Source organism: Malaclemys terrapin, chromosome 6 (genome assembly GCF_027887155.1).
Source record: "Malaclemys terrapin pileata isolate rMalTer1 chromosome 6, rMalTer1.hap1, whole genome shotgun sequence".
NCBI lineage: Eukaryota > Metazoa > Chordata > Testudines > Emydidae > Malaclemys > Malaclemys terrapin.
Window position 1 is genome coordinate 31,410,686 of NC_071510.1, and position 19,596 is coordinate 31,430,281.

The window sequence follows — 19,596 nt, forward strand, 5'->3', positions numbered from 1 at the left end:
ACACAGTTCTTCAAGCAAAAGCCTGTGTAAGTAGATAGGCCTTGAAGCCTAAATACTGGGTCTGTCAGCAAACCCTCCGCCTCCTTAAAGGGTGTTCTACATTAGCTAGAGCTGTTCTACAGCAGTGTAAAAGGGTGAAATGTTGACACTAGGTGGTTATGCAATAAATGTCACTGATAATACCATTTACTTTAGGCTAGTCTCACAGCAGTAAGCAGTTAAGAGGTGATAAAGCAGGATTAATTCCTGAGCATAATTTATGATTAAATTGCCAGTGAAGCTTGCAGTAATATTTCCTGATGCGTTTATTTCTCCTACAACATAAAACAATTCTACACTGTTCTATTTTTTCTTTAAGTGTTAGTGCTTTTTAGAGCTGTTAATACCATCAAGCATATGTCTTTAAGCCTGTTCCCGCACCTCACCTTAAAAAAGCCAGTCAAGGTCATAGATATTTATGGCTATCCACTTAAATGAATATATTTGTAACTGGGTGAAGAAGAATAGATTGGTAATAGATCAATGCATAATATCTTAACTGAAGAAATAATTCTTCTCTGAATTTCATTGATAAAACGGGCTCTCTTTGCACATACAGTGGGACTGTAAAAATTGCCAAAGTAAACTTTCAGTTACAGCTGATTCCAGAACAGTAGTGGATTTTTTCTAAGCTGATTTGGAAGCAATGTGAGCTCTGAACCTTGCACCTGCTGTTGTACCAAACTCAATCAAAAAGAATAACTCCTCATTGACCTCTGAAGACATAGGACCTGATCCTGCTCCAGTTTAAATCAATAGGTGTTTTGCCAATGATTTCAATGGGGTCAAACAGGGACCGTTTTATATTGGCCGTAGAGCTGGCTGGAAACATTTAGACAAAACATTGCTTCATTAGAATTCAATGATTTGGCAAAATCAAAATATTTCACAATCTGATTAAGTTCTGATGGAATCTTGCATGGGTTCCAGCAGAAATCTGCCCACTTTCCTGCCTGGCTTTTCAACAACCCACCTGGTGTGCTGTTGATGACTCCAGGCTTCCAGGGTCTGTGGCTCTGGGACAGCCAGACATGTGAACTGCCTTGGGGCCAGGAAACCCAGGCCTTCCAGGACCCACAGTTCCAGGACAACCCTGCCATGTGGACTGCCTGGAGATGGGGACCATTCCCTTTTGTAGAGAATTTTGAAAGTTTTCGTTTTTGTTCCTAATTGAAACAAAACTAAATTCTGAAATATCAAAATCCTTCCACACAACAGAATTACCTTTCTCTGCCCAGCTCTAATTGGCAGCAAAATAACTGGTCATTTCCCCCATAGTAATAGATATTAAAGACTCATAGACTTTAAGGTCAGAAGAGACTATCCTGATCATCTAATCAGTCCTCCTACACACTGCAGGCCACAGAACCTCATCACCCACTTCTGTAATAGTCTCTAAATTCTGGCTGAGTTACTGAAGTCCTCAAATCATGATTTAAAGATTTCAAGTTACAGAGAATCCACCATTTATTCTTGTTTAAACTTGCAAGTGACACATGCCCATGCTGCAGAGGAAAGCAACCCCTAAATTCCCCCCAGGGATTCTTCCAATCTGACCCAGGGAAAAATTCCTTCCTTTCCCCAAATATGGCAATCAGTTAGACCCTGAGCATGTGGGTGAGAACCACCAGCCAAACACCTGGGAAGGAATTCTCTGTAGTAACTCAGAGCCCTCCCTGTCTAGTGTCCCATCAGGTCCTATGTCTTCAGAGGTTAATGAAGAGTTATTAGTTGATTGTGTTTGGTTCTACAGCAAGTGCATGTAAAATTCATTCACAGTGTCATACAATATTTTTCCTATCAAATGAAGCTACTTTTCTAGCAGCCCCAATTAGTGCTGATGTAATTAAGGGTATTTCAGTCTGATTGTGACTAAGTAAATGTATAGAATTATATGAAAATTGTATACATTGGATCACATCTCCTTCCCCAAACCTGTCATATGCAATTTGTCTTCTTCTATTGTAAGCTCTTCAGGGCAGGGACTGATTTTACATGTGTTTATACATAACCTGAAGAAGAGCTCTGTGTAAGCTCAAAAGCTTCTCTCTCATCAACAGAAGGTGGGCCAATAAAAGATAATACCTCACCCACCTTGTACAGAACCTAGCATAATGGGGTCTTGATCCAGACTGGGGCCTCTGGATGCTACAATAACAAAACTGACAATAACTATAAAAAGCTATTTGCGAATGTGCAAAGATGATATAATATGGGGCAAAGGCATTTTGTAATATGAAGTCAGAGGAATGTGTGCTATTTTCAATGGCTCAAATTATCAAACTCTTAACAACACGTGTTCACGTTAAGTTACAATGCCATTACTATGGCTTTAAGAAATATTATCTGACTTGTTTTTAATTAATGGTTCTTTTAATAAGAGGATGGATCTGTTCTGACCAAAGGTGTTAAATCTTCAGTCTTCCTTTCCCCTTTGTAATTAACACTGGTTATATGATCTAAAACTGTGGGTGGCCATGATGTAAGAGCATTTATTTGTCGCACATTTTTATGCTGCCACATTCAGCCTGCTAACCCAGGGGAATACATACAAAAACAAGATAATCTGAAGGTGAAAATCACTATAATCATTGCTCCTCTGAGGATCAATTAATGGTAGATGCTATGAAAAACTGAGAATAATATCTATTTAATGGTTCCAACTGCTTCCTAGAAACAGCTAGTAAGTATCATGTGCATCAGTGAGAATCCTAAGGTTTAGCGCTACTCCAAAGTCTTTACTGCAACTTTAGTAGCACCATATATTGCTCTCTGAGCTACCGCAGTGATTTACATAGAAGTTTCCCCAATTCTTTTTAAGATAAATACAAGCAGATGGTCATTGTGTTTACACCTTTAAGTCTTGATCAGGACAGAATTTGGCCCACTAATTTTAATGATGCAATATTTGCACACTGTGAGGAAAATCCAGTCTCCTCATTGTGTAGGCATGCAGGATCCCAAAGGCAGCGGGACTGGTGTGTGTGGAAGGGGAAAGAGGCGGGCTGGCCAGCTGTGGAAAGGCTGAGGGAGGGAGATTCCGAACTCCTTATGAATCACAAAATAGTGCTTCACAAACTCTCTCTCCATTGTCGCACTAGAGGAAAGGGAGCAAGCTGGGATAGGGTAGGTTCATTGCTAGAAGGTCTGCAAACTATGTGGATTCACTAGTGAAAAGTGCTGAGTAAAGTAAGCTCAGCAGGCCACAACAGTAACTTAAACGCAAGAATTTAGTAGGTGCCACATTTACTCTGGCTGTGCATGGTGACTAAGATTTTACCATAAGCAATTATATATCAGATCCAACCTGGTAATATTGAATAGGGTAATTTTTTTCTATTATAATTATCTGAAAGTAGGGCATTGCCTAAAGATATCTGAAAATTTCACTTGTTAATTGCATGTCATTTATAGTGCAATTATTGCAATTTACTGTAATGTGCCAAGTCTTTTAAATCTGTATAGAGTACTGCACCTCTTAAAGTAGCATATGTGACACTGAATGTAACCTATTAAGACTTTTCAAAACAAGAAAGTCAGCAAGAAGATCATTTCAAACCATGTCTCACTGGTAAAAATAATTTATATTTTAAAGATAATTTCTCTTAATATGCAGATGCTTATTTAAAACTGGCTAGTACATAACTTTAAGCCTATTTGTCAAGAATGTTATTCTCTCTGAAACAGATGTCATTTCACAACATTTAAGTGCCACCCACATACTATTTTTAGTTGCCAAACTGAGCTGGTTTTGGAATTTACCAGGTGATGAGATTTGAGTCTTTCAGCAACAATGAGTATCCTTGTCACAAAATCTTGTACAAAAAACCTGAAACGTAGCCTTCCTCAAAATGGTCCATTACCTAAAATGATGTGCTTTACTTATGCTGTTTTAACTGGACTTAAAACTGAAAACCAAAGAGTACAGTGAGAAATTCCAGTTTGAACTAAGGAACAGATTTGAGGCACTGCCAGAGGCAGAAGATGGCGAGATACAGACTGTACCCGTAGAAAAATGGGCACTGCTCAGGAACAATGTGATTCAAGCTGCAGCTTGGATATCAAAATAGACAAAGAACTGGATAAGCCAAGAGACCTAGTGTCTCATCAAGGAAAGAAAAGAACTGAAAGAAAAACTCCCAAATGCTAAGACCAATGAAATACTGAAAAAAGCAAAGGAGGATAGGAAACCATAGCGCTGTTTACCAAGTGACTCAACCCTGTGTGGAAATTTCAAAACAGGAAATGGACCAATAAAAAGCAAAGATGGAAAAATGCTTGCAATTGAGGTAGAACAGATGGGCACAGCATTTCAAAGAAGTCCTCAACAGATGCAGCTCCACTCCAGTACCAGATTTCAAAACATCTGAACCTGATCAACTTGACATTAACAATGGTCCAATATAGATGTCACAAGTGGGCTCCAGTCAAGAAGCTGACAAATAACAAAGCAGCAGGAGATGACCAAATCACAGCAAAAATGCTAAAAGCACCTGTTACCATCACCCAAATGAACCTGACACAGCTGTTCAATTAAGTTTGGGAAAAAAGAGACCCCTCCAGATCAGTGGAAACACTGAATCATTGCCAGAATACCACAAAAATGTGATTGTACTAACTGGAACAACTGGAGACAAGTTACACTACTCTCTGTTATAGAGAGAAGGCTTTATACAGTGTGATATTACACAGGATGAAAGTGACAGTGAATGTGAAGCTTAGAGAAGAACAGGCTGGATTCAAGTCCAAGAAATCCTGTGTAGATCAGATATTCACACTAAGAACCATCATAAAAGAACATATAGAATGGCAAGTTCTCCATATCATCAATTACATTGATTTTCAAAAAGCATTTGATAGTCTGCAAAGATGTACATTGTGGAATATTCTTCAGTCCTACAGAATCCCAGCTAAAGTCATTAACATTATCAAGGCCATGTACAGAAAGGCAATGTGCTCTGTAAGGGTGAATAACCAGACAACAGACTGGCATAAAACAGGGCTCCATTTTATTGCTGCTATTGTTTGGCATTTCCACTGACTAGATAATGAAGAATCATAGAATCATAGAACTGGAAGGGACCTCAAGAGGACATCTAGTCTAGTCCCCTGCACTCGTGGCAGGACTAAGTATTATCTAGACCATCCCTGACAGGTGTTTGTCTAACCTGCTCTTAAACATCTCCAGTGATAGAGATTCCACTACCTCCCTAGGCAATTTATTCCAGTGCTTAACCACCTGGACAATTAGGAAGTTTTCCCTAATGTCCAACCTAAACCTCCACTGGTAGAATCTAAGTCCATTGCTCCTTGTCCTATCCTCAGAGGTTAAGAAGAACACTTTTTCTTCCTCCTCATTGTAAAAACCTTTTATGTGCTTGAAAACTGTTATCATGTCCCCTCTCAGTCTTCTCTTTTCCAGACTAAATAAACCCAATTTTTTCAATCTTTCCTCATGGGTCATGTTTTCTAGACCTTTAATCATTTTTGTTGCTCTTCTCTGGACTCTCTCCAATTTGTCCACATCCTTCCTGAAATGTAGTGTCCAGAACTGGACACAATACTCCAGCTGAGGCCTAATCAGAGAGGAGTAGAGCAGAAGAATTACTTCTCGTGTCTTGCTTCTAACACTCCTGCTAATACATCCCAGAATGATGTTTGCTTTTTTTGCAACAGCTTTACACCGTTGACTCATATTTAGCTTGTGGTTCACTATGACCCCCAGATCCCTTTCCGCAATACTCCTTCCTAGGCAGTCATTTCCCATTTTGTATTTGTGCAACTGATTGTTCTCTCCTAAATAGAGTACTTAGCATTTTTCCTTACTGAATTTCAGCCTATTTACTTTAGACCATTTGTCCAGATCATTTTGAATTTTAATCCTATCCCCAAAAGCACTTGCGACCCCTCCCAGCTTTGTATCATCCGCAAACTTTATAGCTGTATTCTGCATGCCATTATCTAAATCATTGATGAAGATATGGAACATAACTGGACCAAGAACTGATTCCTGCCCATTATGCCCTTCCAGCATGACTGTGAACCACTGATAACTACTCTCTGGGAATGGTTTTCCAACAAGTTTTGCACCCACCTTATAGTAGCTCCATCTAGGTTCCATTTCCCTACTGTATTTATGAGAAGGTCATGCGAGACAGTATCAAAAGCTTTACTAATGTCAAGATATATCACGTCTACCGCTTCCCCCCATCCACAAGGCTTGTTACCCTGTCAAAGAAAGCTATCAGGTTGGTATGACATGATTTGTTTTTGACAAATCCATGCTGGCTGTTACTTATCATCTTATTATCTTCTAGATGTTTGCAAACTGATTGCTTAATTATTTGCTCCATTATCATTCCGGGTACAGAAGTTAAGCTGACTGGTCTGTAATTCCCTGGGTTGTCTTTATTTCCCTTTTTATAGATGGGTACTATATTTGTCCTTTTCCAGTCTTCTGGAATCTCTCCCATCTTCCATGACTTCTCAAAGATAATCGCTAATGGCTCAGATATCTCCTCAGTCAGCTCCTTGAGTATTCTAAGATACATTTCATCAGGCCCTGGTGACTTGAAGACATCTAACTTGTCTAAGTAATTTTTAACTTGTGCAATAGTGCACAAGTGCAATAGTGCAATAGTAACAGAAACACTGGTATAGGATGGGGAGATGGAAAATGTCCAGAAGACCAGACTTTGCTGATAATATTGCACTATTGAGCAACAACTCAAAAAAGTTACAAAGATAGACAAACCAGCAAAAACAGCAGGCCAAGAAGGGCTCAAAATTAATTATACAAAAACAAACATAATTGAAACCCAGACACTGACTACTAACATTTCAATAGAAGGCAAACATATCAAGAAAATAGAACTGGCCAACTAATTGGGAAGCAGATTGGCCAATGAAGACCTCAAGAGGGAAGTGAAATCAAGGGTAGGAAAGGCACCTGTCCACAGCATTTACTAAACCCAGCAACATATGGAAATGAAAGATATACAGCACCAGAACAAAACTGAGAATTTTCAATTCATCCATAAGCTCAGAACTAACATATGGCTGTAAGAGCTGGAGATCTACTACAACTAGAAAACTAGACACATTCAAAAGCAAGTGCCTAGGAAAGATTCTGGGCATTTGTTGAAAGATTTCATCAGTGATGAAGAAACCTGAGAAATCTCCAACCAGCAGCTAATTTCCAGTAGAATGAGATGGAAAGGCTTGACACATTTGGGGCATATACTCCAGATGCCAGCACACAGACTCCCACATGAAGCTGTCAAGTGGAAGCTAACTTGTGTGAGGAAACAAGGGTGCCCATAAAAAACCTCAAGAAGAACCCTTAGTAGGGAGAGCAGAACAGTTGATTTCAACAATATAGAACAGATAGAAGCAGCAGCAAATGACAGAGGAATGGAAGAGACTAGTTTCTGTCCTATGTGCCAACATTGGTGCGGGAAGACTGTAATGTAATAACGTAATTGTACTTAACAAGGTGCCATCCCAAGAACAGATTGAAGCCTATCTACAGAAAAGGTTCAACATTTTCAGTGGCAGGGTAGACTACCCAGCTATTGCACCTCAGCTAAAGGCAGATCTGCTAATAGAGATCATAGAATTGGAAGGGACTTCAGGAGGTCATCTAGTCCAACCCCCTGCTCAAAGCAGGACTAATTCAAAGACAGATTTTTACCCCAGGTCCCTAAATGGCCCCCTCAAGGATTGAACTCAGAACCCTGGGTTTAGCAGGCCAATGCTCAAACCACTGACCTATCCCTCCCTTCATTCCTTTACATTGGTATTCCAATCTTTTGTTTCTCTGTGGAGGCAACCAATAAAACTGCTATAATCATTGTTTTCACTACCTTCAAAGTTATTCCTTTTTCATTTTCTCTTTCCTCTCCTTAGATTTTGAACAGTTGTATGTTTATCTGTACCTCTCCACTTTTACCCCCAAGCTGGTTTTTGTTTTACTCTTCCTATCCTTTATTTCAGTCCTTACCTCTTTCCTTTTATCCCCTCCATCCAACTAGCAAGGGCATGGGTTAATAAATGTGGTTCTTTCTAAAAGCTCTTCCATGCTACTGCTGTATAGGATCACTAGTCAGAAACTTAAGGCTTCTATGCCAGTCTGTGTGTCATCCATTCACAGCACTTCCAGCCCCTTGCTGGCCTGGAAACCAAAGACCAAGGTTGGTTTTGAATTGTGATGTGCTGCTACTACACGACTAGGTTTGCCCTTATGTTCATATTTTAATCATCCCCCTGTACGTCCCCATTTGTCTGTCCACTTTTTTGTTCTGTCTCTCTTCTCTGATCTCTTCCCCCTTTTATCTGTCCTCCTTCCTTCCCCCTCCTGTTTGTACATCCCTGCAGAGCTCACCATGCTGCTCAGCAGGTTGTGCTTCCCCAAAGGCAGAATGGAACCGAGGAGGAGGATTATCACAATTTTTCACTGAGCACTGTCGGTATGTTTGGTGCTGTAGAAAATACTAAGGATCATATAGGCTTCACCCCCAAGGAGCTTGCAATCTGTACCTTTCTCATCTGTTTCATTAAATTGTTGTTAGCATGCCTTTGCCCACATCAACTTTTGCCAGATTTTCTTAACCTGTACTTTTTTTTAAAGGGGGCAGGGATATTTAAATTTAAAGAACAACAGCTGGAAAACACAGGATTAAAGTAAACCCACATTAAATTTAAACCCCATAATTCATACAACAAGAGAAGACTACACCACAAAAAATGGCTGTTTGCGCTTCAGTGCTCACAATCTACTGATGCCACCTGTACGTCTCAGATCTATGTGAAACTCAAGAGGCACCTAAACAATATGGTGACACAAGCATTAGAAATATCCTTGAGAAAGACTAACAGGCAGACAGACAATTTCATACGTAATTAAGACCTATTTTTAATTTGATAGGAGATATTCATATTGATTTATATTTAAACACCGAAAGGGTGATCTACATCATCTCTATGCAAGTAGCTAGACGGACAAACAAAATGATTTAAGACTAAAAATACACCAGTTGACTCAGAAGATTGTTCTTTATAGGATGACATTCACCCTGTGTGGTATACACTACTTACGCCCTGCTTTAGCCTTAATTATGAGGGCTCCTGCAATGGGGTGAATTTCCCTCTTAGAGCATAGCAAGTTTCTTGCAGACTTTTTACTGAAAGGGACTGATAATCAAAGTATTGCCATCTACTTCAACAGGACTTTTAAGCTTTTCAAATATTTTTCATCTATCATGACCATCTAGATTTTTTACTCTTTGAGGTTGAGATTTGTTGCTAAGCCACTTAACCCTTCAGCTATCCAGCTTTATGATTCTTTATTTAGACCTCTCAGAACTCTGTTGACCTGCTGTCAGATTACAATAAAGTCTTAAAGATAAATACCATAGACAACAGTTTTCTTGGCTGACCACTTTCCAGTTTACCCATGGTAGAGCTGGTACTGCACATTTAGAAGAAACAACAAAAAGGAACAGGAAAATTATCTAGTGAGTCTTGCAAAACCCAAAAGCATGAAACAACCTTTGCAGTAAGAATCCCTGAAAACACCCTTAATCACTATCTAGTGATTGCAAAAAGCTGTCTCATTGTTCCATGCCCCACAGAAAAACATCAAACAAAAGCCAATTTTGCATTAGGGACAATTACATTTGTTGCTTTTGAATATTAGTATGGTAATTTTATAATTTTTTACCATGGCACTTTTCCTATGGAGGAAGGGATAGTATGGAAGTAAGGCAGTTCTGCCTTCAAAAATCAAGAATACCACCTCTGCAGCTCTTCTAATCTCCATTGGTTGGGGAGTAAGCATCCATGTGCCACTGAGATTAACCACTCAATAAGTATTTTTATTCTTTGCTTTAGGAAATGATTGTACAAAGTGAACCCTTTAACATTTCTATAGGAGAGACTGCTGCATTTTCCTTTTTTTTTTTTCATTTAAAAAGCAATGCAAAACAATTATCTAACACTTTAGATTAATGGTAAATAAATGAATGCAGAATTACAACAGGATTCTTATTGAAGCACTTACTATATGACAGCCCTCTTATTACCAAATGAGTTAATCCTGATAATTTTTTTCATATGAATACTAAAGGAATTGATAATTAATAGATTATTATTTCAAAGTTTTAATAGAAATTTCCAAAGTCTTTTACAACCTGACATACAAATATGTATCTATTCTCTCAGAATCCACTTTCCCAGTCTTTTCACAAATCTGGTACAAAGCTAACTTCTCTAGAAAAAAGTTGACAATTTTATGATTGTTTAATACCCATTTTACTTTAGCTATACATGCACATGAGTGAACCACTGATGGAATGCACGAGCTGAAATGGGTATGGAGTCAGCTTTAAGAAAATGAATTAACTATTCAAATATAGTAAATGAGTGAACTTTGCAAAATGGTTTTTGTCTAATTAGTCAAGTCTATCAAGAGTACTTTAGTGTGCATTCAGAACATTTTATTTGTCTTTCAAATATTTTATTCTTCTGTTCAGTAAAGAATAAATCCTTATGATATATGTACGATATACTGTTACTTTATAGACTGAAATAGACTGACCTGGATAATCCAATTGACAGATTCCATTTTTATTTGGATGAGAGAAAAACTTCAAATAGTATATAGATGTTGTATGACAGGTTATAACATCATATGTCTTCTATAAGAAGATTAATAGATAAGGTAATCATGGACTGATTAATTATGAGTACTCTATATACTGCAGCCACTTCCTACAGAAACACGTTTAGTATAAAATATGATTGCCTTTATAATTCCTTACCAGAGAATTCATTCTTAAGAAGCAGACATATTTATGCAACTTTTGAAAGACCCTTTATTATTTAAGGCAAATAGCTGTTTGCTATTTTCCTTCGGTTTTTAATTTTCAAACAGAGATGTAGAGAGAGAAAGTTGACAGCTCTGTTTGGGGAAAATGGTTGGAATACAAAGGCCAAAAGGAGTCTCTTTATATATAAACATTATTATATATATATGCTAAAACTGGTCAGAAAATGAAAAACATTTCACTTTCCCTCCCATTTTCATTGAATGTTATTTTGATGGAAATTTTTCTGATCATTTTCTGTCTCCAGTCCCACAACTAATAACACCTAGGTGGACTGCAGTACCGTGTGAAGCCCCATTAACTTAGTTGGCATTCTGCACAGGTGCACCAGTCTGACGGTATGCTGTCAGCAGCAGGATTGGAGCCCATACGTATATCTATCTGTGTGTATACAATACACACACACGTATACAGAGATACAGAGAGATCAAGAGCATCATTTTTATTCTGTTCCACCATTTTGTGGCTGCTGCAGAAAAACACAAAATGGTGGCTAATTCTATCATACTTTACTGAACAACATAATTTTAACTAATGAAAAAATGTGACTGTATCATCTCTGTGTAAATAATCCCCCCATGCCAACATCTCATGTTCATATACAACTAGGCTCTCAATTAAACCCCACCTAGATGACAACACGCAAAGTTTGCACAAGTATTCTAAAGCCCTGAGACAAAATTCCACACTGCCTACATGCAGTATTTATGAATTCAGCTTTCTAATTAGCTTAAATACCTACTTCTTAAAGACTCTCTCTTTATAGTTATCTTCACCAAGTCGATGATAACCAGATCCATTGAATACCATTGCAAACATCTCCAGCTTTCATCACAAGGCCCAAGTATGAGGCTTATAACTGTAGTATGTTCAGCTGATAGATAATGTGCAATAAAGATATTTGTTTAAATTAAAGGCCCAGCCCTATACCATTATAATCACTGAGATGTTGCAAAGAAAAATGAAAAGTTAATTCATATAAAATTATTAAAAAGTGATGAAATCGTGTAAATCCAAATATCTGGAAAAATAACAGGATCCAATCTGTTCTACAGATAAATTTACAAAAGATGTACTTTTGTATATTGTTCCAAATTTGTTTACTTGTTCCTGGTGAAGAAGTGCTGTGGTAGTCATAAAAAAGGCAGCATTTGCCAAGATATACTAAAGCTACTGTCTAATTTAAGAGTATAGGGGGAAAACTGTAGTATCTCAAACACCATGATATGGTAAATGTTGGCTTGGACTAATATGGAGTAAAAAGCTACTGGGAGTAAATAAGCTTCAAAAAGCTATTGCATGCCTTATTTGCCAGTTGATTGGTATAGTGGACTATAATGGAAATCACAGAAATATTTGGGAAAACCTAGAAACCTCCATGTCACATATATTTACTACATCAAGGGCCCTTAAGACAGAAGCATTTCAGATTTATATACATATTAAAAAATAACCAACCTTTTGTTCAGAATCTGCCGTTGTTACCTTCTCAACTTTGTTCCTGTTTAAAATTTTTTTCACACATTCTTCTACTTGAACGTTGAATTTCATGAAAGTCACATAACAAAAATAAGCTATCAGTAGTGTTAAGCTCTCCCACCACATGATTAAATTATCCAAAAAAAAGATTATTAGCAAGATCAAGTCCATGATATAAAAGGACACATCCCTAAAGAGCGGCCACCAGGTAAGGTTCAAGATCTCTCTAGAAAATAAAGCACACATTCCAATAACAAACAGGATATTGAATACTGCAGATCCTACTATTGTTCCAATACCAACATTACTGTGAGATATAAAGACTCCTATCAAAGATGTGAAGAGTTCTGGAGCTGAACCACCAGCAGCCATGAATGTTGCCCCAGCCACGTCATCAGATATGGCTAGCTTCTCAGTGATGACAGTCAATGAAGGAACAAAGAACTCATCACAGACTATGGCTAAGGCTATGAACATATAAATCATTCCCATGATATGGAGGATTACTGCCCCCCTTCTTCTTTCCGCAAGAGAAAAAAGGTCTTTTGGGTACTCTCCCTTGGAGTGTTCTTCTGTTGCATTATTGTGTTCAGTTTCATATTTCATAGAAATAGGTGAATCTGGAGTGCCATTTTGATTCTGTTCCTTGACGTCCAACAGAGTTCTTTGATGCCCATGCATTGACTTTTGGCTACCTAGACTACTGGTCATCTCTGTGCTATGTGGCTCCATCTTGAAAAAGGCACTAATTGAAAGAGAGAAAGTGCTAATGGCCATTATGCTCATGAAAAGACCTATTATTCGTATCAGTCTTAGTTTTTTCCTGACATTCTGATGTCTCCTACACCTAAACAGTGGTTCCTCCAAACACCATTCTTCAAGGATAGTAGCAGCAATGTTTTTAGAGAGAGACATTTTTTGTTCTCTGCGAGATGTTGTGGCCCAGAAATTCAGTATCAGACAGACTGTTCTTTCATACTTCTTCCTGATTTTAATGCTAAAGGTGCTTTCACGTGTTTTTCCAGAATCGAGTACTTTTATGCTTCAGATGAAGTATATTCGTCATTCATGCTTAAAAGGAAAAACAATTTTTATTAATATTATAACGTGATTAGAAACATGACTTTTTAAAAGATGTTTTACTGTACATGATTAAACAAAGAGTTTAATACAGAATACTAAACATGTTTCCTGTGACTGTAGCAGTTTTAATTGCCCACTTCCTTTTAAGTAGTCTCCTGCAACATGTGTTAACACCTTACACCGGGGGTCGGCAACGTTCGGCGCGTGGCTCGCCAGGGTAAGCACCCTAGCAAGCCGGGCCAGTTTATTTACCTGCTGATGCTGCAGGTTCGGCCGATTGCGGCCCCCACTCACCGCGGTTCGCTGTGCCGGGTCAATGGGGGCGGCAGGAAGCGGCGCGGGCCGAGGGATGTGCTGGCCGCGGCTTCCCGCCGCCCCCATTGGCCCGGGACGGCGAACCGCGGCCAGTGGGGGCCACGATCGGCCGAATCTGCCATGTCAGCAGTTAAATAAACTGGCCCGGCCCGCTAGGGTGCTTACCCTGGCAAGCTGCGTGCCGAACGTTGCCGACCCCTGCCTTACACTTATCAATCTATCCCACACATTTAGCTGTGACACTCTGGTTACCTTTTCCAGAACTGAAAAAAAGTTGTGTGAAGCTTGAAAGCTTGTTTCTTCCATCAACAGAAGTTGGTCCAATATAAGATATTACCTCACCCACTTTGTCTCTCTTATAGGCTGGGACCAACACAGCTACAATGCTGCAAACACAAATTGTAATGTAGTGTCATATTACATCCAATCAAAACTAAGCTTTCCAGCAGACACAGCAACAAAATGTTTGTTTTAATACAAAAATAAATTCTGCACAGGAGGAAAATCCCGTGGATAAAAATCCATCAGTAATCCGACCATTTCATGCCATTCAGAACTAAGTCACTCATAGCAGATGACAAATAGTTCCAGTGGAGACTAAAAGCTGTCCCCAAAGTATATGTAAAAACGAATAAACTATTGTGTTAGTGAATACTACTAAAAGTATTCTTTTTCTTCATTATTTGTCACTGTGATTACACAATGCCTAATTCCCAAATGTTGTGAGAATATATTATATATATATATATATATATATATATAAAATATTAACCTAGGGACAAATATGATCCTATTCAGACCTATTTGCAGCTCAAGCAGTTTTAATTTAAACGTTTAATTTAAATTTAACAATCCTGCAACAATCATTGAATTTTAGGTAGGAATAACTCTAGTGACAATAGGATTGAAATAAAGATTAAATACATCTATGTCTTCTTTATGTCCCATTAAGTCATGGACTTAAAGTTCCCTGAATTCAAGACAAAGGCTCCCGTTGACTTCAGCCTGCTTTGGATCAGGCCCTTAAAACACCATAAAGTGTTTGAACTACCGAAGATAAAAATATCATTTATCAATATTTTTCTTTGTTTTTTGAAAAAAGCACACGTGACATATATCTTCTAAAAACTTAAGTGCCCAATCCTGCAAACCCTTAAGCAAATAGTCTTGACTAACACAAATATTGCCATTGAAGTGTATGGGACTATGTGTGCGAGTAAGAACATAAGAAAGAGTTTGGAGTATTGGGCCATTAGTGTGCTTTAACACAGAACAAGTACTGTGAATAATGGCTGTTTAAATTAATGAATGTAAACTTTTTTCAAAGGTATATTTTAATACAGAAAATGATGTATACAATCACTAGATATTTTATGCTGTAAGCAATAAAAATAATTAATATTACGACTGTATACCGAATATGCACATAGAAAGACTTTATATCATGCCACTTATTCAGGACATTAAGGTATAACATGTCTGATTATTACAGATTATATGAAATGTTAAAAATAAATTTAAAATACTTTTAAAAACCAGTGATTACTGTCTTGTTAAATATATAATTTCACATATTATCCATATTTGTGCACATAGCAGTTGCACAGTCAGATCCATTTTTTCCTGATTTTATTAAAAAATTATTCCCATTTCCAGATGATGCCAGGGATATAAAATTTTGTCTACAGCCCATAGGGGAGATATTTTATTTTCCATTTTAGATTGGCACCAGTCTGCCACAAATAATATTAAACAGTCAAGATAAAGAAACATTGTCAGTGGCTGTGCTTGCAATTTACACAACCAATGATCAAAATAGCTCTCCCTTGAGATATTTATAAAGGGAAATCAGAAATATAATTCTAGATGTGTGAACTGAGTGACAAAATACACCCTGTACCTTCCCAGTTTCGATAATTCTACAAAGTACTGATTAGATCGATGGACAGACACACACATTGAAGAGATTTGAGCCCATAGGATAACACACATCTGCACATAACACATATCTAGGAATATGGAGGGTAAACCCCCTTTGCACTGACTTTCTTTTTTAATATATACCCTTCCTCTGGGTCATTGCAAAGATGTCTCACACACACACATAGATACCACTAACTCAGTTCCAACTTTGCAAAACTTTTCCTTTCTCCAACCCCCCACCTTCACCCCAGAACACCCAATCTCAGAACAACACTTCATATAAAGGGCGAGGTACTTGGGGAGGGGGTACGATTTCCTGATTTCTCCCCCACCTCAAGCTTCAGCTTCCCTGCTGTGCACCTGCACCATCTCCTTACATCTCATGTGACATCACAGAGCTCCCCATGATGGGGGCTGTGTGTTGGGAAATATCTTGTCCCACGGAGGAGGGCGGGGGCAGCCCCACTGAGGGCAAGAAAAGCATTTGGGATGGGTTTGCCTGCTCTGGGGAGGAGGTGCTCCCTCCATTTGGGTGGGTTTGCTTAATTTAGAAGGGTAACCAAATTGGGGGGGGATAGGGAGTGGGGCCCCACAAATAAACCATTTCAAAGGAATGGGGGGATTGGATACCAAACGATCAGTGTGGGGAGCAGTTCTACCCCCTTTCGGTCCCCCCCATTCCCTACCTCTGCCAAGGGCCAACGGGAGGGTGAGGGGATTAGCCCGGAACCCTCCCCGCTCGCCCCCCCCCCGTGCCCCTTCGTCCCCCCAACTGCCGCCGCCCCAGCACTTACCGGGGTGCGGCGCTCTCCCTCGCCGGGCTGGGGCAGAAGGTGGTTTGCATGAGTGAAGCCCGCACGGCGCCGCCGGTGTTACAAGCCGGGACCGGTCCCCTCCCCTGCTGGAAGTGATGGGCAAACAAGGGAGTAGTTGGTGCAGGATGCTGCTGTCAGCCGGCCGCCGCCTCTTACCCGGCCAAGTGAGAGGCTGAGCTCCGGGTGAGACTGACCTGTGCCAGCTGCCCAGCATCCACTGCCGGCCCTTTCTCCACCCTGCTCCGCTCTCCTCGGCCTCGGCCACTCCCTCCCTCCCCTCTGCCTATCCGCTCTGCCTCCCTCGCTCTGGCACAGAGGACACAGTAAGTCAAGGAGCGGGAGGCTCCCCTCCCACATCAGTCTGTAGCTGCAAGCAGGTGAACATGTGCCTAGCTGTATGTGCCAGCTGAAGGTTATGACACAAAGTCACAGGGACCCACCGAAGCCTGGCAGCTCAGTGTGCGATATAAATCTCTGCACTATGGAATGAGATTTCCCTGCCTATCAGCCTGTCCTATTTTCTTTCTCTCTCCTGCCTCCCCCTTCATACAATGAAGTTAGGGATGGTGAAAGTCAGGGCCATGGAGACTTTCCCAGACCTGAAGAAGAGCTCGTGTGGTTTGAAAGCTTGTTCCTCTCACCAGGAGAAGTTGGTCCAATAAAAGATATCCCCTCACTTACCTTCTCTTGCTAATATCCTAGGATCAACACAGCTAAAACTATTCTGCATATGGCCATAGAGACTGGTGTCTTTCCCCAACCTGCAAAAATTTTCCTTTCCCATCCTGAACTGGGAGGAAAAGACAGAATCACAAAATTTTTCACGACCCAAAAATATGAAGAACATTTCGGTTTGGGTCAGTCAAAAAGATTTAATTTTAATAATTTTGAAATCTTCCATTTGTTTTTGACCTTTCCCCCTTTCACCATTTTTTAGTCTACATTTACTAAAATTTCAAAATAAAGTGTCATTTTGACTGAAAAAATGGAAACTTTTCAGTTTGAAAATGTCAAAATAGGACGTTTTAACAATTAACAAATATTCCAATGGGGGTGGTGGTCTGGAGATTTCTTGAAACCCACTGTTTTGCAATACTTTCCACTTTGACAAATTGGCTTTTTTTTGGGGTGGGGGAATGGCCTGTCAAAAAATTCCCAGCCAGCTTGGCTGAAGATCACCATCCACAGAACATGTCCAGCACAAATAATGGCAACATGAGCCATCCCATCCCATCAACATGCCTCAGCTCTAACTGCAGAAAAACAAGGTGAAAGGAAAACCCATTAGTTCTTGGCCTCTCTGTTGAGACTGCCTGCTCAATGTCAATTGCAAGGGTGATTTGGAGTTGTGGATGCTGGATCAAGACTATAACATTTCCTTATTTCATATAGGCCACTGGATAGCTACTGGTAGCTTGTTTTGTTTGCTACTAAAATAGGCTGAATTTGACATGCCAATGTGATTAAGAGGCAGATTTTTAAAAGGTATTTAAAAAATGCCTAGTTCCTTTTTAAATTAATGGGAGTGAGGCACCGACATACCTTTAATGATCTGGCCCTAAGATCAATTATTATTTTTTTAGAAATAGGAGTTCTCACATAACTGTACTTAGCTGTCTTCTCCTTCTGTTTCACTCACGGATGCCACAGTCCAGTAGTCTGTGCTATCACATTTCAGTCCCATGGAAGCCATCCTGTTCACAGAAGTTCACAGACATGAAATTGTGTGGGGTTACTGAATGAGTCACATGAAATTGGGAAGCCTGATCATAAGGGAGACTTCATTAGACACACCAATATCTTGGCAATTATCCAAGCTAGGATGAAAAATATAGAAAAAGTATATTATAGGATTATCAAATTGAGCTCAATTAAAACTTTTTTTGAAGCTTTGTGAAGTGACTCAATTTCCCCTGTAATATTTGAAAATTTAGATAAAATTGTGATTAGTTACATTTGATGAGTGATTTTAAACTTGAATCAGGCCCTTCATTTATAAACTCTTTGGGGAGGACCTTTTCAAAGTTCCTACCATATTTTGTGCACTATATAAATAATAATAATAATAATAATAATAATCAGGAAGACAAAACAAACAGCATAGATGCAAAATGGAAAGTGCACAGAGAGGTGGGAAGACAACAACCAAGCAGCTATACCCATTGCAATAAAAAATGTCTTATTTTCTTCAGCCAAGTGTTTAAATCCATATTTAGGCACCTGATGTGCTAAGCAACCAACTTCTATCAAAGCCAGTGGGAGCTGCTAGATGGCTCAGCACTTTTGAAAATTGGACCACTTATTTAGGTGCCTAAATGAGGGCTTAGAGATCTAACTTCAGGCAACCATTTTTTAAAAAATCTTGGCAGTCTTATCTCCTTAATAACAACTTTTTTCATGCAAACAAGGACTGGAATAGTCTACAGTCTGACAAAGCTGGAGAACTCCTGCATTTGACATGAAATCAGCCATTTTTTTTAAAAGTTAGAAAATTGATCCTTGTCTTCAGAAAATTTAGGAAGTACTTTGTTGGGAAAATTAGTTTTAAATAACATTTTTTTAAAAGTTTGCAAAAGCATGGCAATGTCTCCTTAAGATTGAGAGCAGAACATATCATTCCACTGAGAGAGAATATACTATTAAGAAGGAAGGACAAAGTAAGGCTCATGATTTTGTATTTCCTAATATTTTTCATTTTTTGCCACATTGGGAAGGTAATTTAAACATATTTTATTCCATTTATTTTCTTGATGGGGAAGTTTGGGGTTGGGTTTTAGAACAAAAAAGCAGTTGTGAAAAGTTATCAAATGGTAACCATTTATCTAAGAACAGAAATGGCTCTAATACACATTTTCAAAATTTGCCCAGACACTAATTAGAGATGTGTGGACCAAAATCCCACTCCCTCAAAAATAGGGCAAGTTCAGATCCAGATCCAAACTTTACAGTTTGAAACTCTGTCTTTCAACATATATATTTCCCCAAGAAATTGTAATGCCTTATTATGCAATATTAGGTAACTGCTGTGTATTTTCAAAATAAAAATATAAATTACC

The 19,596-nt window shown here is 39.0% G+C and overlaps 1 protein-coding gene across 4 annotated transcripts in view; it reads right to left on the reverse strand.

Moving 5' to 3' along the window:
- SLC24A2 (solute carrier family 24 member 2) overlaps positions 1–16,785 on the reverse strand; it is a 182,417-nt gene extending 165,632 nt beyond the window's left edge. For all 4 annotated transcript variants that reach the window (XM_054031332.1, XM_054031330.1, XM_054031331.1 and 1 more), the window contains exons 1-2: positions 16,520–16,785; positions 12,384–13,475 (exon numbers count right to left, since the gene is read on the reverse strand). In XM_054031332.1, coding sequence (XP_053887307.1) covers positions 12,384–13,319 — 936 coding nt within the window. In that variant the 5' untranslated portion in view covers positions 13,320–13,475; positions 16,520–16,785. The remainder of the gene's footprint in view (positions 1–12,383; positions 13,476–16,519) is intronic.
- Between the last annotated feature and the right edge of the window lie 2,811 nt (positions 16,786–19,596).